Consider the following 17,115-nt stretch of genomic DNA (forward strand, 5'->3'; position numbering starts at 1 on the left):
CTGAACAAAAATATAAATGCAACATGTAAAGTGTTGGTCCCATGTTTCATGAGCTGAAATAAAAGATCCCAGAAATGTTCCATATGCACAATCTTATCTCTCAAAATTTGTGCACAAATTTGTTTACATCCCTGTTAGTGAGCATTTCTCCTATGCCAAGATAATCCATCCACCTGACAGGTGTGGCATATCAAGAAGCTGATTAACAGCATTAGCATTGCACATGTGCACCTTGTGCTGGAGACAAAAGGCCTTTCTAAAATGTGCAGTTTTGTCACAACACTGCCACAGATTGTCTCTAGTTTTGAGGTCGTGTGCAATTGGCATGCTGACTGCAGGAATGTCCACCAGAGCAGTTGCCAGAGAATTGACTGTTAATTTCTCTACCATAAGCTGCCTCCAATGTAGTTTTAGAGAATTTTGCAGTACATCCAACCGGCCTCACCATGCCAACCCAGGACCTCCACACCCAGCTTCTGCGGGATGGTCTGAGACGAGTCACCCGGACAGCTGATGAAACTGGGTTTGCACAACAGAAGACTTTAAATATAATTTCACAAAATATATATATTTTGGACAGGGTGCCCATGGTGGCGGTGGGGTTATGTTATGGGCAGGCATAAGCTACGTACAACGAACACAATTGCATTTTATCGATGGCAATTTGAATTCACAGACATACCGTGACGAGATCCTGAGATCCATTGTCATGCCATTCATCCACCTCATCACCTCATGTTTCAGCATGATAATGCACTGCCCCGTGCCACAAGGATCTGTACACAATTCCTGGAAGCTGAAAATGTCACAGTTCTTCCATTGCCTGCATACTCACCAAACATGTCACCCGTTGAGCATGTTTGGGATGCTCTGGATCGATGTGTACGACAGCATGTTCCAGTTTCCACCAATATCCTGCAACTTCGCACAGCCATTGAAGAGTAGTGGAACAAAATTCCACAGGCTACAATCAACAGCCTGATCAACTCTATGCGAAGGAGGTGTGTGGGGCAATCTGCATGGGGCAATCGGTGGTCACACACCAGATACTGACTGATTTTCTGATCCACGCCCCAACCTTTTCTATCTATTCCCAGTCATGTGAAATCCATAGATTAGGTCCTAATGAATTTATTTCAATTGACTGATTTCCTTATATGAACTGTAACTCGGTAAAATCTTATAAATTGTTGCATGTTGCGTTAATATTTTTGTTCAATTTGAATCCGAAGTCTGAGCATTCACTACAAGCTCAAAATCAGTGAAGTTGCAACCGTTTCACTTTGCCATTTTTTTCACTTGTCATCTCCTTGGCAATGGAAAACAACCCATGTTTAACTGCTACCCTTGAAAAGGAAATATTTCCATTTGACAGCAATTACAAGTATTATTATTTATTCATTTTTTTGGGGGGGAAGGGGGGGGCTGTTTTGCATCCTACAAAATTACATTACATGGCACTGCATATGGCTGTGTAACAAACCAATATCAGAATCACGTTAGTAAATAAATATCCTTCAGCGATTGGATCTACACAAGACAATTAATACATTCATTAGAGAGATCAAAATGAATCAAAATGCCTGTAATGGATGTACAGCAATTAAATAACCCAGCTGTGTCAAGTAAGCAGACCCAATGTACAATATTAGTCAACCTTAGAATCAATAGAAGCAGTAAGCTATACATCCAGAGAGCAATTTTACAGTAAGGCAAGCGGTATGAACAAATCCCACTATACTTTATAAAAATAAACTCATGTCTAATTTCTGCAGTAAATTTATATTAAATGTGTGAAAACAACTGTTGCGATGGGTTTGTAAATCATTAAATCTACTCTGGAGGTCGATTTTTTTCTATATTAATACTGTGCTGAGATTGTTCATGTACGTTTGAAGAAGTCTTGCCTAATCTGTAGATGTTCTAATTCTCTGTAAATTAAATTGTGTAGTAGAGGTTTCATAGTACTCAAGCTACATAAATTCACAGCAGTCAGTAACTTGGATGAGGTAAGGACGTTATTATTAGTACAAGTGGAGGAAGCTTGTGGTGAACATTCTGCAGAAGAATTGACAATTATTCTGACTCAGAAACATCTTCCTATTCTTATTGGATGGATAAACTATTCTGTTGCATACCACAATGTGTCAGCCACCACAGCAGCCTATTGTTACCTCATTGTGCTTCCGAGATAAGAAACCAGTTTGAATTATTCTTTGATTCTTATTGGAGTGTAGAACCTTTGCTCTAGTTAAAAAAAAGTTTACACACAAAAGTAAACTCCTCCACTATTGACATATGTCTCAAGACCAAATGCATAAGCCTGGTCCCAGATCTGTTTACGCTGTGGCCATAGGAGTTGGCAAGACTGAACAAACAGATCTGGGATCAGGCTACAAACTCTTTAAATGAGGGATCATTTAACCTGTGAACTGACCTGTGGCTTAATGAGTCTTTATCTTTATACCTGACTGCGTCCATGTTCAGGGCCACCTACATTGCAGTCACGCACCACATCCCAACTCCTGGATGTCAGTAACCGCATTGAATTCTGATGCCTGGCACAAGATGGAGTGTTGGAACATAACTAACGGAATTACAGTTAACGAAAATGTACGCTTAATCCAGTATAAACTCTTGTATAGAATTTGTTATACAAGAGACAAATTTCACAAATTCTACATGACAACAGTAGAGTCATGTCTCAAGTGTAAAACTAACATGGACTTAATAATCCATGCCTTCTGGGAGTGCTAGGTCCAAAAGTTATGGGCGGAGTTAGACAGTTGGCTGTCAGAGGTTTTACAATGTAAATTTGCTTTTAATCTGTCTATCTGCATATTTCAAGACGTGGCATATTAGGGTGCGGTGAGATACTCAAACAGGGTGGACCATACTTTTCTCGTCAATGATTTTGAGAAAACTTCTCAAAAACTGGAAATCAAATGATCCTCCATCACTATGACAGTGGATGACTCAAATGTATTATGTAAATATTCAAAAGGTGTGGGCTACAGATAAAAATAGAACAGTGCAATTTGAGGTAATATGGCAGAATGCTACAAGCACTGTAATGTTCCAGGGGATGAAGGATGGGGGGGGAGTGTGGTTGAGACATACGTGATGCGCATGGTTGCAGTGTGAACACGTGGGCCTGAGCAGGTGTGATGCCATTTATGTTTGATGAAATTTGTGTCTGTTTGTATTTTGTTTATGTATGGTTATTATGGTTTGAGAAAAAGATACAAATAAAACCATACAAAAAAAGTATCATACTAATGCCCGACTGCAATGTAGATGACGTGGCAATCATTGGTTAATTTATGCAGCGCAACTGCTTTGTAGATGGCCTGGAACGCGACCATTCCCTTTCCTGATACTATCTGTGTTGCTGGCAGAGTAGAGCTTGTCCTGCCTGCCGGCTACTATCTGTGCTGCTGCCAGAGCTTCCTCAGTTCGTCCCAGAACAGTAGAGACAGGATGGTGTGTGGCCCCAGACGGAAGTAGGATGCACCCAGGCCTTTGTAGAGCCCTGTCACACCCTCCATCTTCAGTGTCTTCGAGAAGCAGTCCCCAAAACCTTTATAGAGCTCTCCCTGGAAATTAGAGTATATCCAGAGCCATGTTAGAGAGTAGTACAATTACATTAAGACAATTCATGTGGTAAACAGTGGGTCAACTTGGGTCCCTTTTACCAATACTCTAGACCTACAGGAATGTTAATCTTCATATTTTGCTCAACACACCCTTTCCCTCGTGAGAGTTTTTTTCCAGAGCCACAGGGCAGCACAGTGACAGCATACATTTTTAGTATGTGATCACTGCGGGAATAGAACCCAGGACCTTGGTGTTGCTAGTGCCATGCTCTTACCAACTGAGCCACACAGGAAGGACCATGTAAAGTAAGCCACTGACCTTGCCTGTATGATCCACAGGTTGGTTGTAGAGCCGTGTGCTGACCACGTCAAAGGGTGTCATGGCAGCCACCACCACCACACTGCTGATCATCCCTGCGCACAGAGCCACCAGCCAGCTGCCCTCTGGGAACACCTGCCAGGGGGAGAGAGAAAAGGGTAACTTAGTGAGGTATGCTTAGAGCTGGTTTCCCGAAAAATAACTTATAGGACGTGTCCCAGACAGTGGAAAATCTCTACTGTAAGTGCCTTTTAGTCCAGGACTAGGCTTTTATCAGTGTCTAAGGAACCATCTCTTAATGGTCTGACAGCCAGTATCCAGCTGTTAACATAGCAGATCATTTGATATGTCTAAAATAATAAAAAATGAGATTGATGCAGTGTTCTTCTGTAACATTAAACTTCTGTTAACTACTTTGTTTAGATGGAGCTGATATGTCATAGGTAGTCATTTCTTCCCCACCAAACAGAGTTATGTAAACACCATGTAACTGGTGAAATATTATGAATGGTGTCAAATGTCCCAAAATGAACAGAGAACATCCTACCAAATGCAGAGCACTGCTGTGGTAACCATAAGGTTGTAGTACATAATGTACAGTATTTACAAATGGGCACAATGGGAAATGACAAATGTCCATCTAAAAGAACCCATGAGCACCAACATGTGAAGTTCATATGTTTCAAATGAAAGCTAAGAGGCCAACATTTTTAGAAACTAGGGCATATATACAGTACATACTGTAAAAACTGTTAAATCCCCATGGATTGATGAGGAATTGAAAATGGTATGGTTGAGAGGGATGAGGCAAAAGGAATGGCAAATAAGTCTGACTGGACAGCTAATCATCAAATGTACTGTAAATTGAGAGATTGTGTGACTAAACTAAACAAAAAATTAAGAAATTGTACTATGAAACAAATATAAAATATATATAGAATGACAGTAAAAAAGCTTTCGAGCACTTTAAATGAAATACCCAGAATGACAGTGAAAACATGTTTTTTAGAAATTGAATTAAATGTATTGAAAATGAAATACATACATCTCATTTACATAAGTATTCACACCCCCGAGTCAATACATGTCAATACATGTTAGAAGTAATGGGGTCTGAATATTTTCCGAATGCAGTCATTCTGAATCCACATTACACTGTTGATTTGATGTGCATTTTAGATGTACTGTACTTTTCACCACATTTGTTGATAATGAAATCAGAAAATACTCTGGATACATTCAGTAACATGATAAAAAATTATCCTGGAAATGTGGGGTGTGTGAAACATGAGACAACAAAAGTGTTTGAGAGGACTAACTAGTGTCTCCAGGTAACCACACATCTCTCAAAAGTGTGCACAGTACCTAAGTAATTTCTATGCACTTTTATGACAAAGAGTAATTAACTATAAATTGCTTTTTTATGACCTGAGTTTTTTTTAATATGAAGTACACATTTGGACTCACAGCTGTTTGACTTGCTTGTATGACATTTATTATAATCTTCAACGTCTCATCTTTCAAAATACATACAGTCCTCTTAATTTTCAGCATTTCGCTCACTCAGACAACAAAAAAGTTGCCTAATTAGTTGGAGAGATGGGGGCAACTTCTTGTTGCGTGTGGTGCTCAAATTCAGGACGGTTGTCATTCAAAACCCATACAGTGCTGTGAAGGAGACCTGAGCTCTGACATTTATAGCATGTTACTGTACAACCACTGCGGCCCAATTTAGGGGCAAATCTGTCATTTTCAACCCGCATACGGGTACGAGTGTAAAGGGTTGAGTTTTTGGAAAACGTGGTCGCAAGAGATTTTATTGTAATTCTGTCACCAATCTTTGCATCTGCACAGTTCTTCCAGTAAATGTGTTTGTGACATTTTCTGTGTACATTTTTCAACACAGTCCTTATATGGTTTGCGAAAAGTTTTGTTTTCAGGTAGGCTAGTTGAGAACAAGTTCTCATTTGCAACTGCAACCTGGCCAAGATAAAGCGTAGCAATTCGACAGACGGAGTTACACACAAACTAAAAACAGTCATTAATACAGTAGAACAAAATAAAAAAAGTCTATATACAGTTTAAAGCAATGGTTTTTGTTTGGCATACTTTTTTAAAGTGAAAACTTGGAGTCAACGAGTAACTCCGTTATCGTTGAACTGCCCAAATACCTCTGTCCTCTATGATATAAAACACAACTAACATCTGTGTTATAAATTGACTGATGTGGGGTTTGTACTGGCAACCAAAACTACCAACATTCATGGGGCATAGGCCTAATGATGGAATAGGCCGACAAAGATATTGATCTATGCCTACTTCTCTCTCAGAAATTAGATTTAGCAGGTGTAACAGTGTTTCTTCCGTCCCTCTCCTCGAACCAGGGACACTCTGCACATATCAACATCCCATGAAGCATCGTTACCGATCGCGCCACAAAAGCCACGGCACTTGCAGATCAAGTGAAACAACTACTTCAAGGTCTCAGAGCGAAAAATGTAACTCCATGTACAATATTTTAATAATAACAATATTGATTTAAATAATTGTTTATTTAGTGGCACCACAAATGTGAATTCATATTTACAAAAACAATTTACTAAACACATAACAAAATGTCTGCAGATGTCAGACCATAATACATTTACTTTGTATAGAGCTTTTCATTACAATATGTGTTTCAAATGTATGTACAATAAAAACAAATCATAAGTAAACTAACAATATTGTAGACTTGATGCTAAATACAGATTTGTTTTTGCTTTAGTGTGTGTGTGTCCATCAACCACTTAGTTATGTTAGGAAGTTTGCCATCTTTAAGACCAGCCCTTGTAACTTCACCCCAACTTCTCTTATCCCCAGAACACAGTAACTTAAGAACATGTGTTGACATTTTTGGGAAATGTTAGTGAAAATAAAATGTTTAAAAAAACACAAAAAACAGTCCTAGCAGGGCCCCAAGTCCCATGTGGGCGTCCTCTAGGGCGTAGATTTTCTCCCCAGCAAAGGCCAGCGTGATTTCACTCACATGGTGAAATTAATTTCCACCGATGTTCAGTAAAGGAGTTGGGAGCGGTGAAACCTGTGTCAACAAAAGATGAATACACATACAATTACCAAAAAACATTAAAAATGTTCAGCTGTAGTGTTATAAGCATGCACACATGTTTATGAAGAAAATGTATTTGTGCATAGGCATACCCTGTCCCAGACAAAGGCCACTCGGGTCCTCATTGAAGAAGGGCAAGAGCTGTGGTCTCGAGTCCTAGTAAAGCAATGATCTTACTACATTTGCTAATTTTAATACAAAATACATATTTTTAATGTACTATGTATTGGCTACATTAGAGAAAGGTAAGAAACAAGAGCAAATACCTGTGTGCCTCTTCTGTATTGTCCTTCAGGGACTGCCAAAATAGCAGGATGATGTCTTCACCCTGCCTCTGCTATCATTTTGCCACTAGCCTTACTGAGTCCTTTACATTTTCTTTTTGTCTATATCCATTCCATGGATTTGACTCATTTTTGAGAATATCTGAAAAGATAATTTGCACACGTGTATGCTAATAGAGTTCAGTTTGTTTTGACTGCCATGTAGGTTAAAATGTACACTTCAAATGCAGCTGTCCTACAACAAATCCTTACCTTCTTCTTGATCCCAATTGCATTGTGTCCATGTTGTGTTCTATAAGAATTTCAAAAGAAAGAGAAAATGTGTCAAAGAACAGTAGTCAGAAGTTTACATACACTTAGGTTGGAGTCATTAAAAGTCCATTTTTAACTACTCCACAAATTTCTTGTTAAACTATAGTTTTGGCAAGTCGGTTAGTACATCTACTTTGTGCATGACACAAGTCATTTTCCCAACAATTGTTTACATACAGATTATTTCACTGTATCACAATTCCAGTGGGTCAGAAGTTTACATACACTAAGTAAACTGTGCCTTTAAACAGCTTGGAAAATGTAATGACTTTAGAAGCTTTTGATAGTCTAATTGATATAATTTGAGTCAATTGGAGATGTACCTGTGGATGTATTTCAAGGCCTACCTTCAAACTCAGTGCCTCTTTGCTTGACATCATGGGAAAAAAATCTAAAGAAATCAGCCAAGACCTCAGAAGAAAAATTGAAGACCTCCACAAGTCTGGTTCATCCTTGGGAGCAATTTCCAAACGCCTGAAGGTACCACGTTTATCTGTACAAACAATAGTACGCAAGTATAAACACCGTGGGACCACACAGCCGTCATACCGCTCAGGTAGGAGACGCGTTCTGTCTCCTAGAGATGAACGTACTTTGGTGAGAAAAGTGCAAATCAATCTCAGAACAGCAGCAAAGGACCTTGAAGATGCTGGAGGAAACAGGTACAAAAGTATCTATATCCACAGTAAAACGAGTCCCTATATCAACATAACCTGAAAGGCCACTCAGCAAGAAGAAGCCACGGCTCCAAAACCGCCGTAAAAAAGCCAGACTACAGTTTGCAACTGCACATGGGGACAAAGATAATACTTTTTGGAGAAATGACCTCTGTTCTGATTAAACAAAAATAGAACCATTTGGCCATAATGACCATTGTTATGTTTGGAGGAAAAAGGGGAAGCTTGCAAGCCGAAGAATACGATCCCAACCATGAAGCACGGGGGTGGCAGTATCATGTTGTTGGGGTGCTTTGCTGCAGGAGGTACTGATGCACTTCACAAAATAGATGGCATCATGAGGGAGAAAAATTATGCGGATATATTGAAGCAACATCTCAAGACATCAGTCAGGAAGTTAAAGCTTGGTCGCAAATGGGTCTTCCAAATGGACAATGACCCCAAGCATACTTCCAAAGTTGTTCCAAAATGGCTTAAGGACAGCAAAATCAAGGTATTGGAGTGCCCATCACAAAGCCCTGACCTCGATCCTATAGAAAATGTGTGCGCAGAACTGAAAAATCGTGTACGAGCAAGGAGGCCTACAAGCGTGACTCAGTTACACCAGCTCTGTCAAGCAGAATGGGCCAAAATGCAACCAACTTATTGTGGGAAGCTTGTGGAAGGCTACCCGAAACATTTGACCCAAGTTTAAATTGTTTAAGGCAATACTACCACATACTAATTGAGTGCATGTAAACTTCTGACCCACTGGGAATGTGATGAAAGAAATATAAGCTGAAATAAATCACTCTACTATTATTCTGACATGTCACATTCTTAAAATAAGTGGAGATCCTAACTGACCTAAAACAGGACATTTTTACTAGTATTAAATGTCAGGAATTGTGAAAAACGGAGTTTAAATGCATTTGGCTATGGTGTATGTAAACTTCAACTGTGTATATATTAAATCAATATTGAAAGAAATGTCATCGACAAATTTGAATGCAATATAGAAGAACATATTGGATAAAGCACTAGCCAATACAGTATTGCCATACAGTAAAATACTGCCATTCAGGCCTAATATCAAATTTCAAGCTCTCTTTGTACACAAATTGTTCAATATTTTATCAGGCTGACTTGAAAGATTATACGCAACATTTTGCTGCGTGACAATACTGTGTTTGGATTCTGAAGGGCATGCATTCATACAAAAGAGCTAGTCTAGTCACTGTATTAATACCATTTTGCATTTGAATCCAATCTGTAGCTACCATCTAAGCTATTAATTTCCCTCCACAAGGGGGCATACATGTAACATTTCCAAAACGGGATAGTATTGTATTATGAGTTCATAATTGTGTTGCATGCTGTAGCAGTCTATATAAAGAGGAAGCCCTCCGGTGTCCAATTCAGTTCATTGTAACATCTCGGCTGGACAGGTCACCGTCCTTAGTAGGCTAGCTATTAAAAAAAAAATGAAACGAGATAAAGTGTTGGCTAGCTAGCTAACGTCAACAAAGCTAACACTAGCTAGTTCATGCTCACATGAGAACTGCTCTAGATTGGAAACTTAAGTTAATAATGAGTGTAAAGCCATGTTGGCTTTATGGAAACGATATACAATATGGGACAGAATATAGTTCAGGAAATAATACAAACCTAGTCCTGCCCAGTAAGGACATAGCTAACGGTACAGTAGCTCATACAACGCCAACTGTCAAACCCAACTTTCTAATATTTAACTTAATTTTACTGAACTATAGCTAACTAGCGTGACAGCTATAGTAACGTTAAGGAAGATATTCACAGAAGACCATAATGGTCTTCGTCATTCATTGGTATTTTATATAAATTATTTCGATACATATTCAGAGCCAAACATCAACCCAGCTTACCTTTTTAAACTGTTGTCGCATTCAAACTTGGCGCGAAGGTTTTCAGTTGTGAAGTTCCCCCGAAGAACTCCAGCAACAATGGGGGTTCCTCGATGAACCCACCTCCTAAGAAGTTCTTCGAATAACCTTTTTGGGGCTGTTTTTCATTGCCAAGAACCTTAAGGTTCTTCGAGGATCTTAGAAGAACTCCAGTTGAACCGCAAATTTTTAGAGTGTACTACCACACAAATCTTGGCTGCTCGCTGGACAGCTACTCAATTTAGGATATGTTAACAGTCTGTCCCAAGAGAATGATCTTAACAACCCGTCCTAACCTGTAGGTCGACGACAAGCTCCTTGGAGGCAGCGAAGGAGTAGAGTTGAGCAGCTGACCCCACGCTGACCCTAGGTACAGCTGCACTGGAGCCCCTCCACAGTCCTAGGATACCATGCTGCTTGTGGATCGCTGCCAGAGCATGGACCATCCCCTGAGAGAGAGGGAAGGATGGAGGGGTAGAAGGACAGATGGAGGAGTAAGATGTAGAAATGGATGGAAGGGGTAGAAATGGATGGAAGGGGTGAGTACAGTAGTTACAATGTATATGAACATTTGACAAACATGATTTATTTGATTGATGGACGACTAGACTTTACCTGATGTTGATACTGATGTCCAACAGCTATAGAGGAAGTGGCCTGACTCTGAATGTGAGTCTTCACCTGAGTGATGGAAAGAACAGGAATGTCAAGCCTTCCCTCATCTCACCAACTGTCCTCAAGTCTAGAGCAGTGGTTGCAGGTGGTACACGATTAATAATATTTTACTTTTTTTTTTAAACAGATGGGAGTATTAAATGGTATTATAAGCAATTTTACATGACTAAACAATGCAAATTGTGTATAATAATAAAAAAACAATCGTATTTTAATCTGTTACATAAAATTGACCAAATTAGACCAGCAAGCTAAAAGATTCTGCGACTCCGCGAATGGTGGTCCTCAAGAGTTTTCGACGGTGATTTGGTGGAACCCGGAAGGGAAACGGTTGGGAACCGCTGGTCTGGAGGCTACACCACTGAACTCGTCATGCTGATATTGGAGATGTTTTCAGCATTAAAAACTACAGAGCAGACATTCAAATGCACCGGTCTACGGAACGGTCACTCACTAGCCATAAATGTAAACACACAAATGATCATCCATGATGCGGAGCATGCGCAATACTCACCAAGTAGATGGGACTTCCCATCACTGCCCCCACTACTCCAGCGGCAGCCCCTGCTACTGTAGTTTTAGCAGCACTAACCCTCCCGTCCGTGTGGATGTATCCAGATGACTCAATGATTGAATACGAACCAAGCCGAACTCCATTCATGAAAAACTGATAGACAAGTCCCGGTACCAACCCTTTCTGTAAACCAGCTAGTCCATCTACTTTGCCGATAGTGTAAAAAGCGTGGAAAACGTTGCGGTAGTAAATCTGGTAGGTCCCCCGGTTTTTGAGCTCTCCTTGTAATTGCATTCGAGTTTTGACAACCTCCAGTGGGTTAGTGAACAGGCAAGCTCCGCAGGCAGCTGCCCCGCTCAATATAAAATCCATTGCTAAATGGGCTCGACCTTAGCTAAATGAAATTCGGTATATGAAAGATGTGTAGAATTCCAAATCGCCGGTTCTAAGCAAAATCTGTCAAAATCCCAAGGTCACAGACTACTGGACGATAATAAATAATCGGTCGCGCCCTAAAAATAGTTTGCATGTTCCATTGTGGTTATTTCTACTCAGTATGCCTTCCTCCCGTCTGTCCTTTAAACTGTGTCCTTGCCATGTTCATCAGCTGTTTGTCAGCTAATCAGGACCAGCGCGCACATATCACGTGTGCAAGTGCTGATGAATTCATCCAAAGCCTTGGCTTGTCTTCTTGGCCAATGAGAACGCCGAGTTAAGCACATCCTTCATCCGGCTTCTTTTGATTGGACGATCAGAGCACAATGTAGAGGACCGTTGGCCAACCTGGAATCAGGGATAGACGTAACATAGGGCGGATTTGATTATACTGATCTGCATGACACGGATCTATCACCGGTGATGTGAACGGGCAAAAGCAGTGAGCGCCCTTCCACATCGAACAGTAATCTGTGCCTCTCGGTCATGTCGACAGATAGCATGGTGTATCATCAAGAAACATACAACATCTCTTTTCCATAAAATGTTTGAGTTTTAAAACTAGGTTTAATTTGGGAAGGCAGATAAAGGCATGTTAAAGCACCGATTTCTACTCACCTACATAAATTAAGACGATTTTGCCGTGGGCTTTGAACAGGGCACCTGGCTCACGCCTGGGAGGCAGTCCGATTCCAAAACTAATACAATCAACTTCTACTGGGTGCAAAACACGCCTACCCGGGGCCCTGGCCAGATGAGTTGAATCCCTCACTGCACTGCTGAGGTACACAATAGTAGATTTTGCCAGACAGACGGTGCTCTTTGGAAAAAGGGGTAAATTGGTCATCAAAAGGAAAGGAGGACCAAGGCACTTTTTAATATAATTAATTAAAATGCCTTCATTTTTGTGGCAATGTTCAATGGAAACAAAGTTTAAAAACTCTGACCCGTTTCGGCTGCATGGCCTTCGTCAGGGAGTACAAAGATATAATACATGTCCACTTTTGAAAAGCTTTTTCCAATCAACCCTGATTTGAAGAGGGAGTGGTTACAGAATTTGTTGGACAACATCTAGTAAGCAATACTATACACATTAAAAAGTGAAATACTGTAGATATGTTGTAAAAAAAATATTTAAAAAATACATCTCAAGGCTAGAAGCATCAGAACCCCTAGAAAGGTAGTTCTAACCTTGGGGCGGCAGGTAACACAACTTCGGCAGACACATTTTTATCTCACTGAAGTTTCTAGCCACATCTCTAAACTAGCTAATTGGGAGGGCTCGTGAGGGCACTGCGTTGTTTTACTGTGCATTCAGAAAGTATTCAGACCCCTTGACTTTTCCACAGTTTGTTACATTACAGCCTTATTCTAAAAGTGATTCAAGTGTCCCCCCCTTCATCAATCTACACACAATACCCTATAATGACAAAGCAAAACAAGGTTTATATTTTTGTGTGCAATTTTTACATTTTTTATTAATCACATTTACATAAGTATTCAGACCCTTTACTAAGTACTTTGTTAAAGCACCTTTGGCAGCAATTACAGCCTCGAGCATTCTTGGTATGAGACTACAAGCTTGGCACACCTGTATTTGGGGAGTTTCTCCCATTCTTCTCAAGCGCTGTCCGATTGGATGGGAAGCGTCACTGCACAACTATTTTCAGGTCTCTCCAGAGATGTTCGATCGAGTTCAAGTCCGGGCTCTGGCAGGGCCACTATGAAGCCACTCCTGCGGTCTTGGCTGTGTGCTTATGGTTTTTTTCCTGTTGGAAGGTGAACCTTCCCCCCAGTCTGAGGTCCTGGGGCACTCTGGATAAGGTTTCCATCAAGGATCTCTCTGTACTTTGCTCCGTTCATCTTTCCCTCGATCCTGACTAGTCTCCCAGTCCCTGCTGCTGAAAAACATCCCCGCAGCATGATGCTGCCACCACCATGCTTCACCGTAGGGATGGTGCCAGGTTTCCTCCAGACGTGACACTTGACATTCAGGCCAAAAAGTTGGTTTAATCAAACCAGAGAATCTTGTTTCTCATGGTTTGAGAGTCCTTTAGGTTCATTTTGGCAAACTCCAAGCAGGCTGTCATGTGCCTTTTACTGAGGAGTGGCTTCCGTCTGGCCACTCTACCATAAAAGCCTGATTGCTGGTTTCTTAGTTTTGCTGGGCGGCCAGCTGTAGGAAGAGTCTTGGTGGTTCCAATCTTCTTCCATTTAAGAATGATGGTGGCCACTGTATTCTTGGGGACCTTCAATGCTGCAGACATTTTTTGGTACCCTTCCCCAGAGCTGTGCCTCGACACAATCCTGTCTCAGAGCTCTACGGACAATTCTTACAGATATCTGTTTTTTATTTTTTAGTACATTTTCAAACATGTCTAACAACCTGTTTTCACTTTGTTATTATGGGGTACTGTGTTTTATTTAATCCACTTTAGAATAACAAAATGTGGAAAAAGTCAAAGGGTCTGAATACTTTCTGAATGCACTGTAAATGCCAAAGAATGGGACATGTAGCTCTTCAATGTAAAGGAATCAAAAAGTGTGCAAAGTGTGGAGGAGAACATGATTACAGTGAATGTGGGAGAAATGTAAAAGTTACGTGTTGTAATTGTGAGGGTGAACATAGCAGAAAGTTTTACTGGAACTTTGTCAATATTATAATTGCAAAACAACATGAAGTTAAGGCCACCAAAAGTAGAGAAGACATGATGAGGAATAAAATTCCAGATAGAAGTGGGTCTTCTTAGGAATTGTTTAATCCAATTGATCTTAAAAGTATTATTTAAGGTAGTAAAGTCCAGAAAATGCAGTGTTCATTACAACAGTTTTCCTAATGTAATGGGTACGGTTTCTCCACAGAAAGTTGAAAAGCATCTGGTCTATCTCCTTGCTTATTTTACTGTCAAGATATAAAGATAGAGCGCCATGTTAGTCTAGAGATACCTTCAGCCTTAAGAGGGGCTCTTGAGGACGACTCTCACTGCTCGACATACGTCATCAATTTGGGCACCAGGCGTGTCCGTATAGCCTCTCCCTGCTGATGGTTTGTCGAGACTGATTGTTTGTACGGTAGTGGCTACCAAGTTCAGCTCCATCTAGTTGTTGCGTTGTGGATAACATTGTTGACAACTGGAGCATTTTAGCTAAGCCTTTTCCTAAAAGTGATCCGCTTGAATGCGCCAATTGGGGTTCACTCGCAATGCAAAACAAGACGGAAGAGACCTGTGTAAAGCTAGCAACAAAAAAAGGATTAGCCAAAATAGTTTAATTTGCGGTTCGCCTTCAAAATAAAAGTCCCCCATTGAAAGAAATTCAAACGGATACAAATCGTGGAATCATACCATATTTGGACTAGATAATGCTAAACAAAGGTCGGAATGTTGTTATATAAATGAAACATAAAAGCCAAAATTTTAATTTGACAAAAAAAGTTTTTTTTTAAATCAGTTGATATAGCATTGTGGACTACCCCTAAAAAGCAACTTCTCATTTTGAAAATGGCCTATGTTGCGTCGATATGAGTCAAAAACATTTATTATAGTGTCAAAATGGACAAAAAGGTGTAAATAGACAAATGTTGTAGTCAGTCTCGACCAAAACTGAGATTTGTGATAGGAAAAAAAATGTCACGGATTGAAGGGTACCATAACAATTTTCATTGGTACCTGATCTTAATGCCTATGGTCAATTTGGTTTCACATTCGATATCCTTATGAGGCTAGTTAGTGACAATCAGTAAATTACACAATGTATGAGACAATATTTTAAAAGGTCCAATGCTCCAAATGTCAATTACTTAAAATCCTCAAACCAACTATAAATTGTAGAAATGCATATACAAATATTTAAAGCATTAATGAGACAACTAAAAGATGTGCAACATGAAAATATTGTCCCATTTACATTGTGTAATTTATTGAGGTCCCTATCAAACCAATTTTGACATCGTTGCACAACAGCCTGAAGCTTATTGGCTAAAAAATGTGGCTCTCCCTACCTTCGAACACACAAGAGACACCCACATCAAACCACACCCCGAAACCAACTCACTTTTGAATTCAGTCATGGCTGGAAGCATTTCTTAATGAACCAAATCTAAAACGAGAACAAATCAGGAAATGCATTCGCCCACATTCTTTGGAGATCTTATACCTTTTGTTCTATGAGATAATATCAGTCAGTTAACATGACCTTTGTGAATTATGAAGCCTTTATGTGCGTTATGTACATTTTCTATTACATAAATGCTTCACAATTGAGAAAAGGTGACGTTAGCTGATTAAGATTATCTCATAGACTAAAGTGTATAAGATCTCCTAAACCCGTGTTTACCACAGATCTTATTTTCGGGGTTTATCTATAAACCCATAATTTCTCCATAGGCGTTTGTCCCCATAGGCTTTTTCCAAAGAACCCTGGCGGAGTTAGTACCTACAAACATACCATGTCGGAGTTAGTAACTACAAAAAATACTATTTATCTCTATTTTACTGAGGTATAAAGAAACAGGAGTTTATTTGCTGAAATGTCTGTCTGCTGATCACAGAACAGTGTCGATTCCCGCATATTAAAAGGGACATGCGGCTATTTGAGACAGCTTTTAAATTAAGTTTGATGGTATTTTCTTCCAGGGCAGGCGTTATGTGCGGCTCTTACGTGGCCTGGCCTGCCCTACCGTACCTCCTTGTCCTTCCAAATAAAATATTGAATATTGATCATTTAATTTGACCGAGACGCGCGCTGACAGAGAGACACATCAATCTCAGTTAAAGCAGAGAAGGTCTATAAAGGTCTATATGTTAAAGGTCTATATGACTGAGTTGCGGCTGTCAGTGAAAAGCTTCTACAATATGTATGAAGATAATGTGTGTATTGATATATTTAAAATGCTGTATTAAGAAGAAGGGGAGAGGGATGTGGCGCAGATATGGTACATCTCCAGAAATCATGCATATGTTGGAAAGTGCCCATTTGGCAATGTCTTATTTGTGACCGTCTTAACTCACCACGTACACCACTCATTTTGTCAACAAAGTCTGTTTTTTAACATCGATTGTAAATGATAGTTGCTAAGTTCCTCATTCGTTCCAACTCTCCCGGCCTCGAGAATCCCCAAGCCTCGGTGTGAAAGAGCAACATCTCATGATCTGATTATCCCATATATCCAGTGGAAAGGTCATAAAAAACTGCTTTCTGGCGCAGGAAACTTTGAAGGCCCGGAATAGGCTAGTTGATACAATGTTGTAAAATTGTGAGATTTCTGCTCTTCACTCCGTTGTTAGTTTAGCCT

At 40.0% G+C, this 17,115-nt stretch overlaps 1 protein-coding gene across 2 annotated transcripts; it reads right to left on the reverse strand.

Moving 5' to 3' along the window:
• Positions 1 to 2,341: 2,341 nt before the first annotated feature.
• Positions 2,342 to 12,694, reverse strand: slc25a35 (solute carrier family 25 member 35). 2 transcript variants are annotated; one of them, XM_024394884.2, is made up of 6 exons: positions 12,441 to 12,694; positions 11,388 to 12,170; positions 10,814 to 10,879; positions 10,495 to 10,647; positions 3,916 to 4,050; positions 2,342 to 3,596 (listed from the first exon to the last, which is right to left on the reverse strand). In XM_024394884.2, the coding sequence occupies exons 2-6, from the start codon at positions 11,757 to 11,759 to the stop codon at positions 3,426 to 3,428; spliced, it is 897 nt and encodes a 298-aa protein (XP_024250652.1). In that variant the 5' UTR covers positions 11,760 to 12,170; positions 12,441 to 12,694; the 3' UTR covers positions 2,342 to 3,425. The 2 variants fall into 2 exon arrangements, with proteins under 2 accessions (XP_024250652.1, XP_042165229.1); XM_042309295.1 differs by lacking the exon at positions 12,441 to 12,694 and having other exon boundaries at positions 11,388 to 12,232.
• Positions 12,695 to 17,115: the final 4,421 nt, after the last annotated feature.

This window comes from Oncorhynchus tshawytscha, linkage group LG30 (assembly GCF_018296145.1).
Source record: "Oncorhynchus tshawytscha isolate Ot180627B linkage group LG30, Otsh_v2.0, whole genome shotgun sequence".
In the NCBI taxonomy this organism is placed as follows: Eukaryota; Metazoa; Chordata; class Actinopteri; order Salmoniformes; family Salmonidae; genus Oncorhynchus; species Oncorhynchus tshawytscha.